This window comes from Bos javanicus, chromosome 9, assembly GCF_032452875.1.
Source record: "Bos javanicus breed banteng chromosome 9, ARS-OSU_banteng_1.0, whole genome shotgun sequence".
Lineage (NCBI taxonomy): Eukaryota > Metazoa > Chordata > Mammalia > Artiodactyla > Bovidae > Bos > Bos javanicus.
In genome coordinates this window covers 23,555,564-23,572,561 of record NC_083876.1, presented here as the reverse complement: position 1 = coordinate 23,572,561, position 16,998 = coordinate 23,555,564, and the positions used below count along the sequence as shown (strand labels likewise).

General features: G+C 35.0%; 1 protein-coding gene across 16 annotated transcripts in view; it reads left to right on the top strand.

Moving 5' to 3' along the window:
- Nucleotides 1-16,998, top strand: part of SNAP91 (synaptosome associated protein 91) — a 169,277-nt gene that overhangs the window by 105,191 nt on the left and 47,088 nt on the right. For 11 of the 16 annotated variants that reach the window (XM_061427323.1, XM_061427319.1, XM_061427322.1 and 8 more), the window contains exons 14-15: nt 12,694-12,708; nt 12,855-13,022. The exons of 2 other annotated variants lie outside the window; for them this stretch is intronic. In XM_061427323.1, the coding sequence (XP_061283307.1) occupies nt 12,694-12,708; nt 12,855-13,022 (183 nt within the window). The remainder of the gene's footprint in view (nt 1-12,693; nt 12,709-12,854; nt 13,023-16,998) is intronic. 3 more of the 16 variants (XM_061427328.1, XM_061427321.1, XM_061427333.1) reach the window with 1 other exon arrangement.

Genomic DNA, 16,998 nt, shown 5'->3' with positions numbered 1-16,998 from the left:
TCTAAGATTAAGACAAGGATGCCTACTCTCTTGAGTTCTATCCAACATAGTACTGTAAATCTAAGCCAGAGCAATTAGTGAAGAAAAAGAAATAAAAAGCATCCAAATCGGAAAGGAAGAAATAAAATTGTCTCTGCATCCAAATAGGAAAGGAAGAAATAAAATTGTCTCTGCAGATGACATGATCTTACATGTAGAAACCCAAAAGATGCCACCAAAAAACTGTTAGAACTAATAAATGAATTCAGTAAAGTTTGGGAATCAAAATTTATGTATAAAAATCAACTGCATTTCTATACACTAACAATAAACTATCTGAAAAAGAAATGAAGAAAATAATTCCATTTATAGTAGCATCAAGAAGAATAAAATATTGAATTGGCCAAAAAGTTTGATTGGATTTTTCTCTAACAACCCAAATGAACTTTTTGGCCAACCCAATACTTAGCAATAGACTTAACCAAGGAGATGAAAAGCCTCTACACTGAAAACTATAAACCATTGATGAAAGAAATTGAAGATATAATAAATGGAGATATAATAAATATCTCCAAATAAATGGAGATATATCCTTTGTTCATGGACTAGAAGAATTAATACTGTTAAAATGTCCATACTACCCAAAGTGATCTACAGAATCACTGCAGTCTGTAGAAAAACTGTAATGGCATTTTCCTGTAAATAGAAAAAAAAAAAATCTGTCATTCATATAGACCAAAAAAGACCCCACATAGCCAGGAACTCTTGAGAAGGAAAAACAAGGCTGGCTACATCAAACTTCCTGAAATCAACCTAAATTACAAAGCTATAGTAACCAAAACAGAATGGTACTGGAATGAAAGCAGACATCTCGACCAGAACAAAACAGGAACAAGAGAGTAGAGAGCCTAGCCCAGAAATAAACTCATGCGTAGTCAGTTAGCTCACCTTTCACCGGGTTGCCAAGAACACACAGCAGGAAACAGATAGTCTCTGTAATACATGGCATTGACAAGGCTAGATATCCATGTGCAAAATAATAAAATTGGAAGCTTATCTTACATCATACACAAAAATTAACTCAAATGGATTAAAACAAATATAAAACCTGAAACCATAAATCCTAGGAGAAAACATAGGGAAAAACCTCCTCGACATTGATCTTAGCAATGAATTTTTTAGTTTGCCACCAAAAACACAGGCAACAAAAGCAAAAATAAGCAAGTGAGACTACATTCAAGCTAGAAAGCCTCTACACAGCAAAGGAAACAATCAACAGAATGAAAGTGCAACCTATGGAATGGGAGAAAATATTTGCTAGAAATAAAAAAAGAACCCAAATACCTTGATTTTAAAATGGGCAAAGGACATAAATGGACATTTCCATAGAAGATGTGCAGATAGTTAACAGGTATATGAGAAGGTGTTAAATGTCATTAATCATCAGGAAAATGGAAATCAGAACCAGAAATAACACCCCACACTTGTTAGCATGACTATTATTAGTAAGAGAAGAGAGAAGTGTTTGTTGAGGGTGTGGAGAAAGGGAATCATTATACACTATTGGTGGGAATGTAAATTGGTACACCCATTGTGGAAAACAGTGGAGTAGAAGTTCCTCAAAACAATGTAAATAGAACTATTACATTATTCACCAATCTCACTTCTAGATGGATGGATATCTGCACTCCCATGTTCATTGCAGCATTAGCCACAATAGCCAAGATAAAAAAATAACTTGTGTTTGTCAGCAGATGAAAGGGTAAGGAAAACATGTTGTATACATTCAGTGGAATATTATTCAGCCTTTTAAAAAGAAGGAAATCCTCCTATGTGTGACAATATGGATGACATAAAGGACATTGTGCCAAGTGAATAAATATGCCAGACACAGAAAGGCAAATATGTATAATCTCACTTATATGTGGAATCTTAAAAAAGTCAAACTCATAGATGCAGAAAGTAGAGTTGTTGTTGAGCAATGGAGGGCAGGGCATGGAATGGGAAGATGTTGGTCAAAGGGTACAAAAGGTCAGTTGTAAGCTAAAGAAGTTCTGGAGATCTAGTGTACAGTACGGTTACTATAGTTAATAATACTGTGTTGTATATTTGAAACTTGCTAAAAGAGTAACCTTAAGTATTCCAACTACAAAAACACAGGAACTATGTGAGATGATGGATGTGTTAGTTTGATTGTGGTCATCTTCTCATAATGTATATGTATAACAAATTATTACACTGTGCATCTTAAATATGTACAATTTTTGTACATCAGTTATACCTCAGTAAAGCTGTGGGGGTTGAGAAACAACACTGGTAAAAGACATTAAGTGGCTGATGAGGAAACCAGTAAGATGATAAAGCTAGTTAAAAGAGCATTTTGAGGAATTGGGATTTATAGAAAAGGAATGTTAAAATAAGATGGCTAGGTTGGGTTCAAAAATAAGGCAATAAAAATCATGTCTTGAGGTTATCTTTTCTCCCAAACATAGTATTATATCACTAGCAGACAAGAACTATAATTCGATACATCATTTCAGAATCAGAGTCCTTAATTAATGTTAAATTGCAACATGAAATGAAGCTTCATTCCATAGGTAATTAAATAATCCTTGGGTGAGCTTGGTAAACATTGGCAGAGTGATATCAGAAGTACCTGCTATATTTTATTTTATTTAATAAATTATTTATTAAATATTATATTTATATAATATAATATATTATTAAATTATAATAATTTAATAATTAAATTAAATATTATATATTATTAAATTATATATTTATTTAATATTATATTTTATTTCCAAGTTTTTTGGTAACAAGATGAAAGTAACTAGTTGTGAAATAAAGTTGCTGACTATGTAGATGAGCATTTAAAATATTGGTGCTTTTCCATTTAAATGCTTCAAACTTCTCCCTTGTTAAAATGTTCAACTCCTAAGCCGACAGCTGTCATTTTTTAAAATAAAAAGTCTCAACATCACTTAACTTTATTAAATCTCTGTTTGTAAAGGAAAATATTGTTGAATTAGTTTTATAAAGGGCCTTCTTTTTTAAGAACCGTATTCAAGTGTTCATGGTATTTTTTTTTTAATTGTAGTATAATTGCTTTACATTGCTGTTAGTTGCTGCTACACAACATGAATCAGCGATAAGTACTATAAGGGCCTTCTGGTCCTTACGCTTTCTCATTCTGACCTTCATCTTTTTGAAATGTTTATTTCAACTTATATCTTATTTTCGTTGCCCCAGTATCTTATACAACATATTATGTTTTCTTATGTATTAAAGAATGCTTCAAATCTGTATCCTTAAATCAGACTTTCTCTGTCATAAAATTCATATGAATGGCTTTTATAGAACTTTTATAATTTAAAATTTAGTGTTAATTATAAATTCGTGGGGTTATACAAAATTTTTTTCAGTATTATATGAATGTATTAACTCTAATTTTCTCAACTAATTAAATCAGTAGATATTTGAGACTTTGTAATTTTTAGAGCTTATTAAGCATAGTGGTTTAGTGATTTAGAAACTTTAGTAAGTAAATAGTGATATTGTTAACTGTCTCCTTTCACCATATTCTCCAGTGTCAAACTGAAGAGAAATTGTGTCCTTTTTGTTTGGTTTGTTTGTTTTACACCAAAGGAATAATAAAAAGAATAACTCTAGGTGAGATATTTTTAAATTGTACTGTAACATTTTAAAAACATTTGGCCACACCACACTGCATGTGGGACCTTTATTCCCCAACCAAGGACTGAACCCCTGTCCTCTGCAGTGGAAGCACAGAGTCCTAAATACTGGACCACCAGGGAATTCCCAACATTTTTATTCATATTCATCTCTCAGTACTTTTTGCTAAGACCCACAATACTATGAGAAATAAGTTATAATAGCCAATTTTATTATAACACACTTCATTTCTTGCTTGTTAGGAATGAATAGCTATTGATGATTGAAACGTTGAGGTATCAGTGGATATAGAAGAAAGCAGATGAGTATGGTTTAGCTAGGGCTGTGCAGTGTGGATCTGCAGTCTGTCTTTCTCAAAGGCAGGGCAAGAGGTCTGAAATTCAGCCTGTTTCTGTTGGCCAGGCTGTGGGCTTTTTTCATCCTTGAGGAATAAGGAAAACCTTTTCCAACTTGCTGGCTCAGCAGAAACAGTTTTTCATAATTAATACAAAGCACATTATAGTATATCATAGTGTTGGCTTGGGACCTGATAGTTAGACAGCATTAGTCTTTTGTCTCAACAAAATATCTATAGCTATTTTCATAGCAATAGAAAAGTCAGCTGGTGAGGAAAATACTAATAAGTAAATTCTCTAGTTCTTAAGCAAATAGTAAAATTCCTAAGTCTTAATAAATTCAAGTAAACTAGTATAATATGAAATTGAGAGATAATAGTCACCTTTGCTGCTACTGTTTAGTTGCCAAGTTGTGTCCAACTCTTCTGTGATCCTGTGCACTGTGGCCCACTAGGTTCCTCTGTCCATGGGATTTCCCAGGCAAGAATACTGATGTGGGTTGCCATTTCCTTCTCCAGGGGATCTTCCCAACCCAGGGATTGAACCTGCATCTCCTGCTTAGTAGGCAGATTCATTACCACTGAGCTTACCTGAAAGGCCCCATAGTTACCTTGAATTTGCATTTGTTCCATAGATACACAGTGATATTTGAAGAGGATTCTAAATTATAACAAATATGTTTTGTTCTGCTTTATTGACTATGCCAAAGCCTTTGACTGTGTGGACCACAACAAAGTCTGGAAAATTCTTAAAGAAATGGGAATACTAGACCACCTGACCTGCCTCTTGAGAAATCTGTATGTTCTTATTTGGCCATAATGATAGTAAGAGAATTTCATTTTCTAATGATGTGTCCACACGAAGTGTTTACAAATTTCTCGTTAAGGGTTCTGAGTACTGATAAATATTGCCAATTTATGGGACATATTGTAAAGGATAGTACTTTTGTTGGTGTGAACCAAATTTAGCACATTCATATTTTATAAATTTAATTTAAATAGTGCATATTACATGTGGCATTCTGCTGGCCAATAATGATCGTCTTTGACTGAAAGAATACAGAGTGTTTTTAAAATCCCTATCTTTCTCCTCATAATAGGGAGAGTGTTTTTTTCTTCATAATAAATGCATCCCTCTGTACAAACAACTGAGTGTGTGTGTTGTATTTCTGTGCATCCTAGAAGTGGGAAATGGCTAATTTCTTATTGTAAATGCTTGAAGTAAAATTCCTACTTTTTGAGAAATACAGAATTACTCCTAGGGTTTTCTTAGAATTAATAGACTTAATAGAAATTTATTAACACACTCTTGAAGGCTCATCAATATTATGTGACCACATGACTTTGTTTCCATGTGAATATTATTAATAGCTATACTATCAGCTGGAGAAGGTGATAGCACCCCACTCCAGTACTCTTGCCTGGAAAATCCCATGGATGGAGGAGCCTGGTGGGCTGCAGTCCATGGGGTCGTTGAGAGTCGGACACGGCTGAGCGACTTCACTTTCACTTTTCACTTTCATGCATTGGAGAAGGAAATGGCAACCCACTCCAGTGTTCTTGCCTGGAGAATCGCAGGGACGGGGGAGCCTGGTGGGCTGCCGTCTATGGGGTCGCATAGAGTCGGACACGACTGAAGCAACTTAGTAGCAGCAGCAGCATACTATAAGCAGTATTTGTGACCCATATTACCTTTTGCTTGTTAGTTAATCTAGGTGGGGCACGTCTGTAGGTTGTTTTCACGCACATTCATGAATACACACACACATACTTTCTGTCTGTGAAAGATTTATAGAAACTTTGAAATTCATAGTCCTATGTCAACTTAAATGTTAGCTGTTGCTCTTTTTTATTGAAGTGTAATTGGCATACACCAATTATATTAGTTTCAAGTATACTACATTCAGCATTTCTATACATTCTGAAATGATCAGCACAATAAGGCTAGCTACCATCTAAGTCATTGCTATTATTAACTTTCATTATCAAGCATTTGATACGTTCTGGATATGGGTGAGCACTTAAATATATTAACACACTTAATCTAAAATGTGACTCCATCTCACTGCACCATATAGATCTCCTTGTTAATTTAGTTGTAGTTCTGTTTCCTTGGTTACAGGGAATGTTTTCTAGCAATTTCTGTAATACAAAAAAATTGCTCTGATTAAGTACTGCTTGCAAATGAATTGGAACGCTTATGCTGTAGCGGGTTTTTTTTTTTTAAGTTTAATCCTCTATAAAAAGTAGCAGTTTTGAGAATATTTGATAACTGTTCCCATCGTCCTATAATAGAAACTTGCTTTTATAGTAGAGAAAATTTTGCACAAACCAAGAAATACCTAAGATAAATTATGCTTCATGTGGAAAATTAAGATTTTGGAGAGTAAACCCTGTGGTTTCCAAGAGTAGAAAAAGGTTTTCAGCATCAGTTATCCACCAACAAGCTTAATCACTGTACATTTTCCTAGGAAATTTTACTTTCCATCTTTTTATATCATTTTTGTCGCCCTCTATCCTAACAAAACATTGGTTAGGAGCAAGGAATTAATGTTTTAATTTTTCATACTTTTTGTTTTAAATCCTTTCATTTTTGTTCCTTCTATTATACATAAACAGTCTTCTCCTTTCTCAGTTACCAAATGTATGAAATAAATTACCATCCCCTGTCATAGGCAGTGGGAGGTCTGAAAACTTAAATCACATGGTTCTTAGCTCTTCTGCTAAATCACATCACAGCTTAAGATAGCCATTGATAAGGGCAGGGGTAGGGAAAGCCCCACCAATGCCAGGAAAAGAGAGAAACCAAGTCCCTCTGCCTTCTGATGAACCATGTTGGTTTCTAATTTACATTTTTAGGATGTGTGACTGTAGAGTAACAATTGCGTTGGGCCAGGTCCATTTGGTTTGAGCAATTATTTGAAAGATGTTCTCCTTCTCAGGATTTGGGACCTGGACACCTAACAGCAAAAAATACCCTAGACTCAAGTCAGCATAGGTCCTTTTTTCCAGCTCTTTATTAGATGTGCATTCTGAAATTTAAAAACTATTTCTAAAGTCAAGAACTCCATGTGGTATAATATTCTAATGTTGCTATGAAATATGTAAGATTTGTTTAGGAAGAGCCTTGATTATCTTAGTGGACCTGTAGAGTGCTTTACCTGACATTTATTGGGTTTGCAAATTGCATAGTTAAATGAATGTGATTATGTTTTTCTTCCAGTTTTAGGTATAATTGATATACATCACTTTAAGGTGTATTGTGTAATGATTTGACTTGCATACATCAAGAAATGATTACCACAATAAATTTAGTGAACATCCATCTTTTCATATAGATACATAATTAAAGAAGTAGAATAAAGGTTTTTTTGCTTGTAATGAGAACTATTAGCATATACTGTCTTCACAACTTTCATATGTAACATACAGTGGCACTGATTATGTTTATCTTGTTGTATATTATATCCATAGTACTTATTTATCTTATAACTGGAAGTTGGTATATTTTGACTGCGTTCATCAAACTCCCCTTCACTCTTCCCCTGCCTCTGGTAACCACAAATCTGATCTCTGTTTCTCTGTGTTCATTTGTTTTGAAGCATATTTGACCTAAAACACTGTTAGTTCCCATTATACAATATAGTGATTCAGTATTTCTATACATTTCAAAGAAGTCAGCACCTTAAGTCTTGTTATAATCCATCCCCATACAAAGATTTTATGTGTTAATAACTATATTCCGCACAATACATTTCATCCCGACTCATTTATTTTGCAACTGAAAGTTTGTTCCTCTCAATCCCTCTCACCTATTTCTCTCCTACCCTAGAACCCTTCCTCTCTGGCAACCACCTGTTTATTCTCCATATCTGTGCTCTGTTTCTATTTTGTTACGTTTGTTCATTTGGCTTGTTTTTTAGATTCTACTAAATAGAATAGAATAGAATTATACTATTCTATATAATCGTATAGTATTGGTCTTTCTCTGACTTTTTTCACTTACATAACAAACCCCTAGGACTATTCACATTGTCACCGATGACAAAAATTCACTCTTTCTTATGACTAATATTCCATTATAGGCAGATAGCTAGACACAAACACACACACACACACACACACACACATCTTTATTCATCTAGTGATTGGCAGTTACGTTGCTTCCATATCTTAGCTCTGCTGCAATGAACACAGGGATGCATGCATCTTTTCTAATTAGTGTTTTCATTTTCTTTGGATAAATAACCTGGAGGAGTGGAATTGCTGGGTCACATGGTAACCTGTTTTTAATTTTCTGAAGAATCTCTATACTGTTCTCCGTAGTGGCTGCACCAGTTTACCTTCCCTAACAGTGCATGAGGATTCCCTTTTCATCACATTCTCACCAACACTTGTTATTTGTTGTCTTTTTGATAATAGACAGTCTTGCAGGTGTGAGGCAATATCTCATTGTGGTTTTGATTTTAATTTCCCTGACAGTTAGTGATGTGGAGCATCTTTTCATGTGTCTGATAGCTGTCTGTATGTCTTCTTTGAAAAAAAATGTCTACTCAAGTCCTCTCTTTTATAATCAAGGTGTTTGCTTTTTTTGTGGTTGAACTGTATGAGTTATTCATGTATTTTGGTTATTAACCCCTAATTGGATTTCTCATTTTCCAATGTCTTCTCCTGTTCAGTAGGTAGCCTTTTCATTTTGTTGATAATTTCCTTTACTGTGCAAAAGCTTTCTGGTTTGACATAGTCCCATTTGTTTTTGTTTCCCTTGTCTGAGGAAACATACTCCCCCAAATATTATTAAGGCCAATGTCAAAGAGTATACTGCCTGTATTTTCTTCAAGAAGTTTTATGGTTTCAGGTCTTACATTTAAGTCTTTAATCCATTTTGAATTTATTATTATACATAATGTGGGAAAGTCTAGTTTGATTCTTTTACATGTAGCAGTTCAGTTTTCCTAACCCCATTGTTTGAAGAGGCCGTCTTTTTCACCCTTTACTGTTACCTCCTTCGTTGTAAATTAATGGCCATATAAGTGTGGATTCACTCTTTGGTAGTTCACTCTTAGTGTATAGAAACTCAACAGATTTCTGTATATTAATTCTGTATCCTGCAACTTGACTGAACTGATACGATTTTAGTAGTTTAGTAGTTTTATTTTGGTGGCATCTTTAGGATTTTCTGTGTATGGTATCATGTCTTCTGCAAAGAGTGACAGTTTTAGTACTTCCTTTCCAATTTGGATTCCTTTCCTTTCTTTCCTGATTGTTTTTGTATGATTGTTGTGGCTAGGAGTTCCAATATTAAACTGAAGAAATGTGGCAAGAATGGTAATCTTTTCCTATTCCTGATCTTAGAGGAAAAGCTTTCAGATTTTCACTGTTGAGTATTGTGTTAGCTGTGGGTTTGTCATATGTAGCCTTTATTACATTAAGGTATATTCCCTCTATGTCCCTTTTGTTGAGAGTTTTTATCGTAAATAATGTTGAAATCTGTCACAAGTTTTTTTCACATCCATTGAGATGATCATATGATTTTTATTCTTCAAATTGTAACTATTTGTAACTATTTGTAACTATTCCTGGGGTAAATCCCACCTGATCATGATCACTAATGTATTGCTGGATTTTGTTTGCTAATATCTTCTTGAGGATTTTTGCATCTGCGTTCATCAGTGATATTGGCCTGCAGTTTTCTTTTTTGTGGTATCTTTGTCTGATTTTGGATCAGGGTGATGCTGGCCTTGTAGAATGAGTTGGGAAGTGTCCCTTCTTCTGTAGGTTTTTGAAATAGTTTCAGAAGGATAGGTGTTAACTCTTTGATAAATATTTGGTAGAATTCACCTGTGAACCCATATATCTGGTCCTGGACTTCTGTTTGTTGGGAGTTTTTCTAATTACTGATTCAGTTTCACTACTGGTAACTGATCTGTTTTGTATTTTTTATTTTTTCTTGATTCAGTATTGGGAAATTATCCATTTATTCTAGATTGTTCATTTTTTGTTGTTTAATTGTGTGTAGGAATCTCTTATGGTCCTTTGTGGTGTTGGTTATAACTTCTCCTTTTTCATTTCTGATTTTATTGATTTGGAGCCTCTCTTTTTTTTCCGTGATGAATCTGGCTAAAGGTTTATTTATTTTTTCAAAGAGACAGCTCTCAGTTTCATTGCTCTTTTGTATTGTTTTTGAATCTCTATTTCATTTATTTCTGCTCTGATCTTTATGATTTCTTTCCTTATTCTAACTTTTGTTTGATCTCCTTTTTATAGTTCTTTTATGTGTAAGGTTATGTTGTATTTTAGATTTTTCTCATTTCCTGAGATAGGCTTGTGTTGCTATAAAGCTTCCTCTTAGAATTGTTTTTTCTGCTTGCCATAGATTTTGAGTCACTGTATTTAATTTTCACTTATCTCTGGGTATTTTTTATTTCCTTTTTTATTTCTTCAGTGATCCTTTATTTAGTAATGTGTTGTTCAGCCTCCATGGATTTGTGTTTTTTGAAGTTTTTTCATGTAGTTGATTTCTAGTCTCAACATTGTGTTTGGAAAAGGTCCTTGATATGATTTTAGTCTTCTTAAATTTACTGAGACTTCTTTTGTTGCCTAGCATATGATCTATCCTAGAGATTGTTCCATGTGCTCTTGAAAAGAATGTGTTTTCTACTACTTTTGGATGTAATGTTTATATATGTGTGTGCATAAACATTTAAATTTATATAAAATAAAAAAATACATATAAAGTCTATCTGATCTAATAATGTAGTTTAAGGCCTGCTGCTGCTGCTGCTAAGTCGCTTCAGTCGTGTCCAACTCTGTGCGACCCCATAGATGGCAGCCCACCAGGCTCCCCCGTCCCTAGGATTCTCCAGGCAAGAACACTGGAGTGGGTTGCCATTTCCTTCTCCAGTGCATGAAAGTGAAAAGTGAAAGTGAAGTCGCTCAGTCGTGTCCGACTCTTAGCGACCCCATGGACTGCAGCCTAACAGGCTCATGCATCCATGGGATTTTCCAGGCAAGAGTACTGGAGTGGGGTGCCATTGCCTTCTCCGAGTTTAAGGCCAGTATCTCTATATTGATTTTCTGTTTTGATCATCTATCCATTGATGTAAGTCCCCTATGCCTTTTGTGTTACTGTCAGTTACTCCTCTTATGTCTGTTTAGATTTACTTTATTTAGGTGCTCCTACATTGGTTGCATGGGGCTGCCCAGGTGGTGCATTGGTAAAGAATCTGCCTGCCAATGTAGGAGACGCAGGAGACTCGGATTTGATCCCTGTGTCAGGAAGATGCTCTGGAGTAGGAAATGGCAACCTACTCCAATATTCTTACCTGAAAAATGCCATGGACAAGAAAGCCTAGAGGGCTATAATCCATGGGCTCGCAAAGAGTTGGACATGACTGAATGACTGAGCACACACACACATACACATACATGTTGGATACATATATGTTTACAATTGTCATATTTTCTTCATTAATCAATCCCTTGATTAGTATGTAATATTTTTCTTTGTCTCTTATAACAGTGTTTATTTTCAAGTGTGTTTTGTCTCACAGAAGCATTGCTACCCTGGCTTATCATTTCTATTTACATAGAATACATTTTTCCATCCCCTCACTTTCAGTCTGTGTATCTTTATGTCTAAAGTAATTATTATTAATGTCAAATTTATGTTTCTCAGCCTTTTAAATGTCTTCTGGGACTTTTGGTTTACTGAGTTCTCATATCGTTTTTAAAGCTCTGAAAAAAATAGCTTCCAAATGAGTTTTGATAAAGTTTCATGTTTAAAATAGATTTCCAGTAACATTCATGAATTCAAATGTGATGCCTGAGATGTATCACGTGACTGATACTAGAGGAATGCATTGGACACTCTAAATGTTTAACTTAAAGTCATAGTATAGTTAAAAACAATCCCTCTTAGGCTTATTATTTAGGATGCCATCTGTAATCCCACTGTTGATCACTAAGAAAGTATGAACCTCTCAATGGAATGCTGACCTCAGAAGGGCTGAAAAGTTTTGATACTACAGAATCTCTCACATTCATCTTGAAAATAATTTTCAATGTTGTCACATAATGTTTATAATTGTAAAAGTCATATATTAAACTGAAAAACATCTGGTAATGTGAAACTTATGAAGAAGAAAATAGGTTTGAGTTTCTTTTCTCTAACCCTTAAACTTTCATTCAAGTTAATATGTTGCACAGTCAAACTATAGCCATTTTAAAGCTTCTATTCATGCTCTGGTATTCTACACTGAAGTGACACATCAAATAAAGAGGATCAACAAAGTTCAATTAACTATGGTTTCTTCAGAATTGACAATTATAGTATAATGAAATCAACCAAAGCAAATGAAATGGTAACTCTGATAAGAAATCAATTGAGTTCATCAAAACCATTTAGACCTAACTTAAGGTAAGTCTCACGACCTCCCTTGCTCTCAGTTTTCCCATTATGAAATTGGAAATTTGATCTAGAGGATCCCTAACGTCACTTCCGGCTCTAAAGTTCCATGATAATAATAGGTAACATTTATTTTTTAATTACAAATGGTCCAGAAAGGTACATAAAGCTAAAATGTCTTCAGTTAGTGCCTCACCCTGCTTGGACATTGGTGTGGTTGAAAGTTTCAGCTTTATCTCTTATTTCTTCATATGCTCACCCCCATGGACATCAATAGACCTTTTGGGAGAGGGTGAGTAAAGCTTTATCTGTAAACCTCTGTTTTGAGAGACTTCCATATCTTAATAATTGTCCTCACTTTGATCATTTGGAGCCTGGTATATCTTTTGTGCTTTCCTTTTCTTCTCTTCCATTTGTTCTGTGTCTGGTGCGACGTAGATTCTCTGGCTGCACTTTCCTCTGTTCCCTCTGAAGCGCAGATCTCAGATCCGTTTGCACCAGAACCTACTCCTCCTGCTACATCTGCTGAAACTTCAGCTGCTGCAGCCTCTGCCTCAACTACCACAACTGTCACTGCTGTCACTGCTGACGTCGATCTCTTTGGAGGTTAGTCAGTCACATCCCTCTTCTTTCATTTTCCTTCCAGGATTACTAAAATTACCATAGTATGAAGATGTTTAAAATATTGTACACGATAGAACAGTATGACACAACTTTTTAAGTACTTTTTAAATGTTTATTCATATATATCTTTGCTCAGTTTGTCAACTTCATTTAGTTTTAGTGGTTTTAGAAGACAGGTTGCAATGCTTTGGACCTGTTTTATTTTCTGTTTTTTTGCAAAGTTAGGATTTAAGTCACTACTAGGACTCTTGTCCCATATATGGGATCCAGCCCTGCAGTATCTATAAGGGTGGTCTCAGATCCTTCTATCCTCCCATATTTAGGATTGGGTTTTTGGAATTTCTTTTTAGATTTGAACTAGCTAGAAGGAAAAAAATATTTGGGGAATATGAGAGGAGAAATTCTGGTCTAAGTTATTTTTTAAGTTTTAAGACAAAAAGTCCTCTAGAAGTTCAGATCTAGAGGTCTCTGAAAAGAGTTTAAGGACATCCATTTTTGCAACCTTAGGCTTGTTCTTTGCAAGCAAAGATTTGGATTGTCTTTGGCTTCAGAACTTTGAGAAATCACTGGAGTCAGTACTTGCAACACTGATTGAAAACAGGTTTATATCAGACTTTGAAATGATAGTCTGAAAATATTTTTTTCCATGTAAATGTAAGTTCTGACAGAGTTGATTTACAGCTGTAAGCCTGAATCAAATATCCTAGGCTCTGCCAGTATAACATGCCTGGACGCAATGAACCATCTGAAGCCACTTTATTTACATCTTCCCATCTTGAGTGGTGCTTATGTCCAAACCTGGAGAAGTGCTCATTTTAGATGTGTACATTGAATAGTGTTATAATCATCATAGTTTTGTTTCTTCATTTCAACATAACATCTTGCCCAGGGCATTTTAAGAACATGGTAAAGAAATCAGAGGATGCAAAAAAAAAAGAAGTCAGAGGATGCAAACAATGTGGTGGGGGCAAGAGAGTTTCTGCAAGTTCTAGTAGAGTTCATAAATTCCCCTGGGAACATATACTTACACACCATCACGTAACACTGCTACGTGCCACATTCTCTGAAGCTCACCAACAGTGTCTAAGACAAAGAGTCTTCAGCTTGACACTGCATTGTTGCCTCTGTTTCATGTGAGGCAATTTGCTGCTGCCTTGCTGCACTGCCATGCTATTACAGAAAAAAATCTGCTTTTATTAAAGTAGAAGGGATTTTCAGACTCTTAAATAATTTATTATAAAGAATTATTTGCCAGAGAAAGTTAGTTTTTCATTATGCCTCTATAACTTTTGAGACCAGAAATTAGAGTTTTAGTTTACATTTATAAAATCAACTTCTTCATCCCCTCCTTCTTCCCCCATGATTGGTCTTGAGTATGGATGGTTTCTCATAGGCTTATGTTAACAGGAAAATTCAAGAAAAAAATATGAGCAGGATGGTAACAATTTTGTATGTAAACATTTCTGTTCCTTTAGCTATTTAGATTTTTGGTTTTCAGTCCATTTGAAGGAGCTTAATTGCCTGTAAGAAATCAATCAACTCCATCTTGCTTCTCTCATGGTCCTCTAAAGCCTAAGATATTTCTTGGAAATATTCTTTGTGCCATTATGCTGTTCGTGTTGATCATTACTGCTTTGATGACATCCATCAAGCAGAAGAATCTGTATGTTTGGAAATATTTTTATGATGTCATTCTTTCTCCCTGCAATGTAAGTTTAAAAGGTCAGTACTGTAGCAAATCATATTACTTAATGCCAAAGAATGGAAGCTCTTCTCTAATTTCACCAATATCCTTTCTAGTCATCTGGCTGGAGGCTGAGGAGATGAGTATATCTGCAAATCTCATTACAATTATTTTTACTAATCTTTCTAATTCTGTAAACTGTCTCCTGGCCACTGGTAGCTGTAAAATCTCTAACCTTTATGTTCATAAATGTATGTGTTTCACCGTATGTTTTATGTTAGTACTTTTCAGTGATATTCCCTGGTTTCTTTCATGTTCTTTATGGATTTATAAGAAATCATCTAGAGGTAGGACTTTAAATTAAAATTCAAACTAAAATCTCTCTGGTCATGTTGTGTGGCCATTTAAAATAAATGTATCTTTAAAATGGGCAAGTGGTAGAACTTTTGATTAATAAGAGCATCAGTTATTTCACATATATGACTGTAAAATATGCCCCTATGAGGTTTTATGTAACATGGCTAGCAGGATTAAATAGACTTTAGAAATAGGATTAATGCATTTTTAAATGGCTAATTTTTAAATTTTCAGGAATATGAAATATTAAACATTAAAATTTTCTGTGCATTTTAGTCTTATATTTTCATTACAGATTTAAAAAATAGGGACTGTTATTTTAAAATACTCAGATTGATACCTACATAATGTTTTAGTTATTTCAGTGTAATTCATTAAAAGCATTTTTAAAGAAACATTATATTTGCTAAATGCTTTATTTTTTAAAAGGAACTTTAAGAAAAATAAAATCTCTGGTCAGGCAGAATAGGACTGCAAGGCAGTGTTGTGCTTTAAAAAATAAAATAGATAATAAGAGAAAACACAAAATTTTTTAAAACATTCTGTTTTTCATTGATGTAACAATAGCATATTAGTGTTTTTTTTTTAAAAACAACATAGTGTTTTTCTAAGCAGTGCAATGCTAAATTTATGCTAATTCCTCTTGCATTTGCCAGGATACCCTTTCAGTCAGCTGTGTTAATTTGTGAGCATCCTGCATGAAGATGGTAGGCTGCGAGCACAGAACCAAGTGGCTGGAAAACCAAAGGACTTGCTTCCCAAGCCTGACTTCATTTGTACAGGCTGCTTAACAAACTAATTAACCTTCCTTAAAATCAGTACTTAAGTATAAGCCCTTACAACTAGACTTAATGGAAGAACGTTATAATCTGAGACCTGGGAAAGAAAATGAAATGCTGGTGACGTTTGGGCTCAAGATGTTCAGAATGATTGAGACCTTAGAGCCATGTAGGTGATTTAAAGATGGCTTATGTGGCTGGAGAAGACAAGGAGGGATAGTTCACCCTGGGGAGGACAAGAGCAGTAAGAAATTTTCACATAGGAAGTCAGACACATGATAAAAATTTAGGGGGAAAATTCTTCCTATGTTGCCAGAAGGAAGAGAAGGCTAGTCTGCACAATGTCTGAGACACTGGTTTTCTGGGTAAGACTGGAGCAAGTCCATAACTGTAGAAAAGCAGGAACACACATTTCCTAGAAATAGCAGGGGTTGGTAATTGGCAGAATGTAGACATGAACTGTGAGTGGGTAACAACGGAAAGAGAACTAGATTGGAGGTGGTTTTAGCTTTCAATGCTGGAAGGATAATGCTGCCATTGATTATGATAGAAAGCTGGATAGCTAAGAAGTTTTATTGTTTTTTAGAAAACAACATCATAATTGCTTTATTGTCTCTCACAGTCTTACAGTCTTGGGGGTCTGCTGAGCTCAGCTGGACAGTTCTCTCTCAGGGTTCCTTGCATGGCTATATTCATACAGTGGCTGTGGGGTTGGGATCATCCAGACTCATTCATTCACATCTCCGTCTCCTATGCTGAGAGGACTTAAAAGCTGGAGCAGCTGGGGGTCCTTTGTTTAAGAGCAGTTTTGACAGTAGTAGATGAGTTAAGTTTATGTTTAGTTTCAGAGAAGCATTAAAAGGAGATGTCTTGCTGACAGGGGAAAAATAAAAAACCACCTTTCCTGAAAATATAGCTACAAATATGGGTTTCATCTGCTTACACAGAAGTGATCATTAAAGAGGCACACCCGTGAATACTTGTTTGAACTCAGCACTGATGTAGAAAGAAGGAAAGTGAAGTCGCTCAGTCATGTCCGACTCTTTGTGATCCTGTGGGCTGTAGCCTACCAGGCTCCTCTGTCCATGGGATTTTCCAGGCAAGAATACTGGAGTGGGTTGCCGTTTCCTTCTCCAGG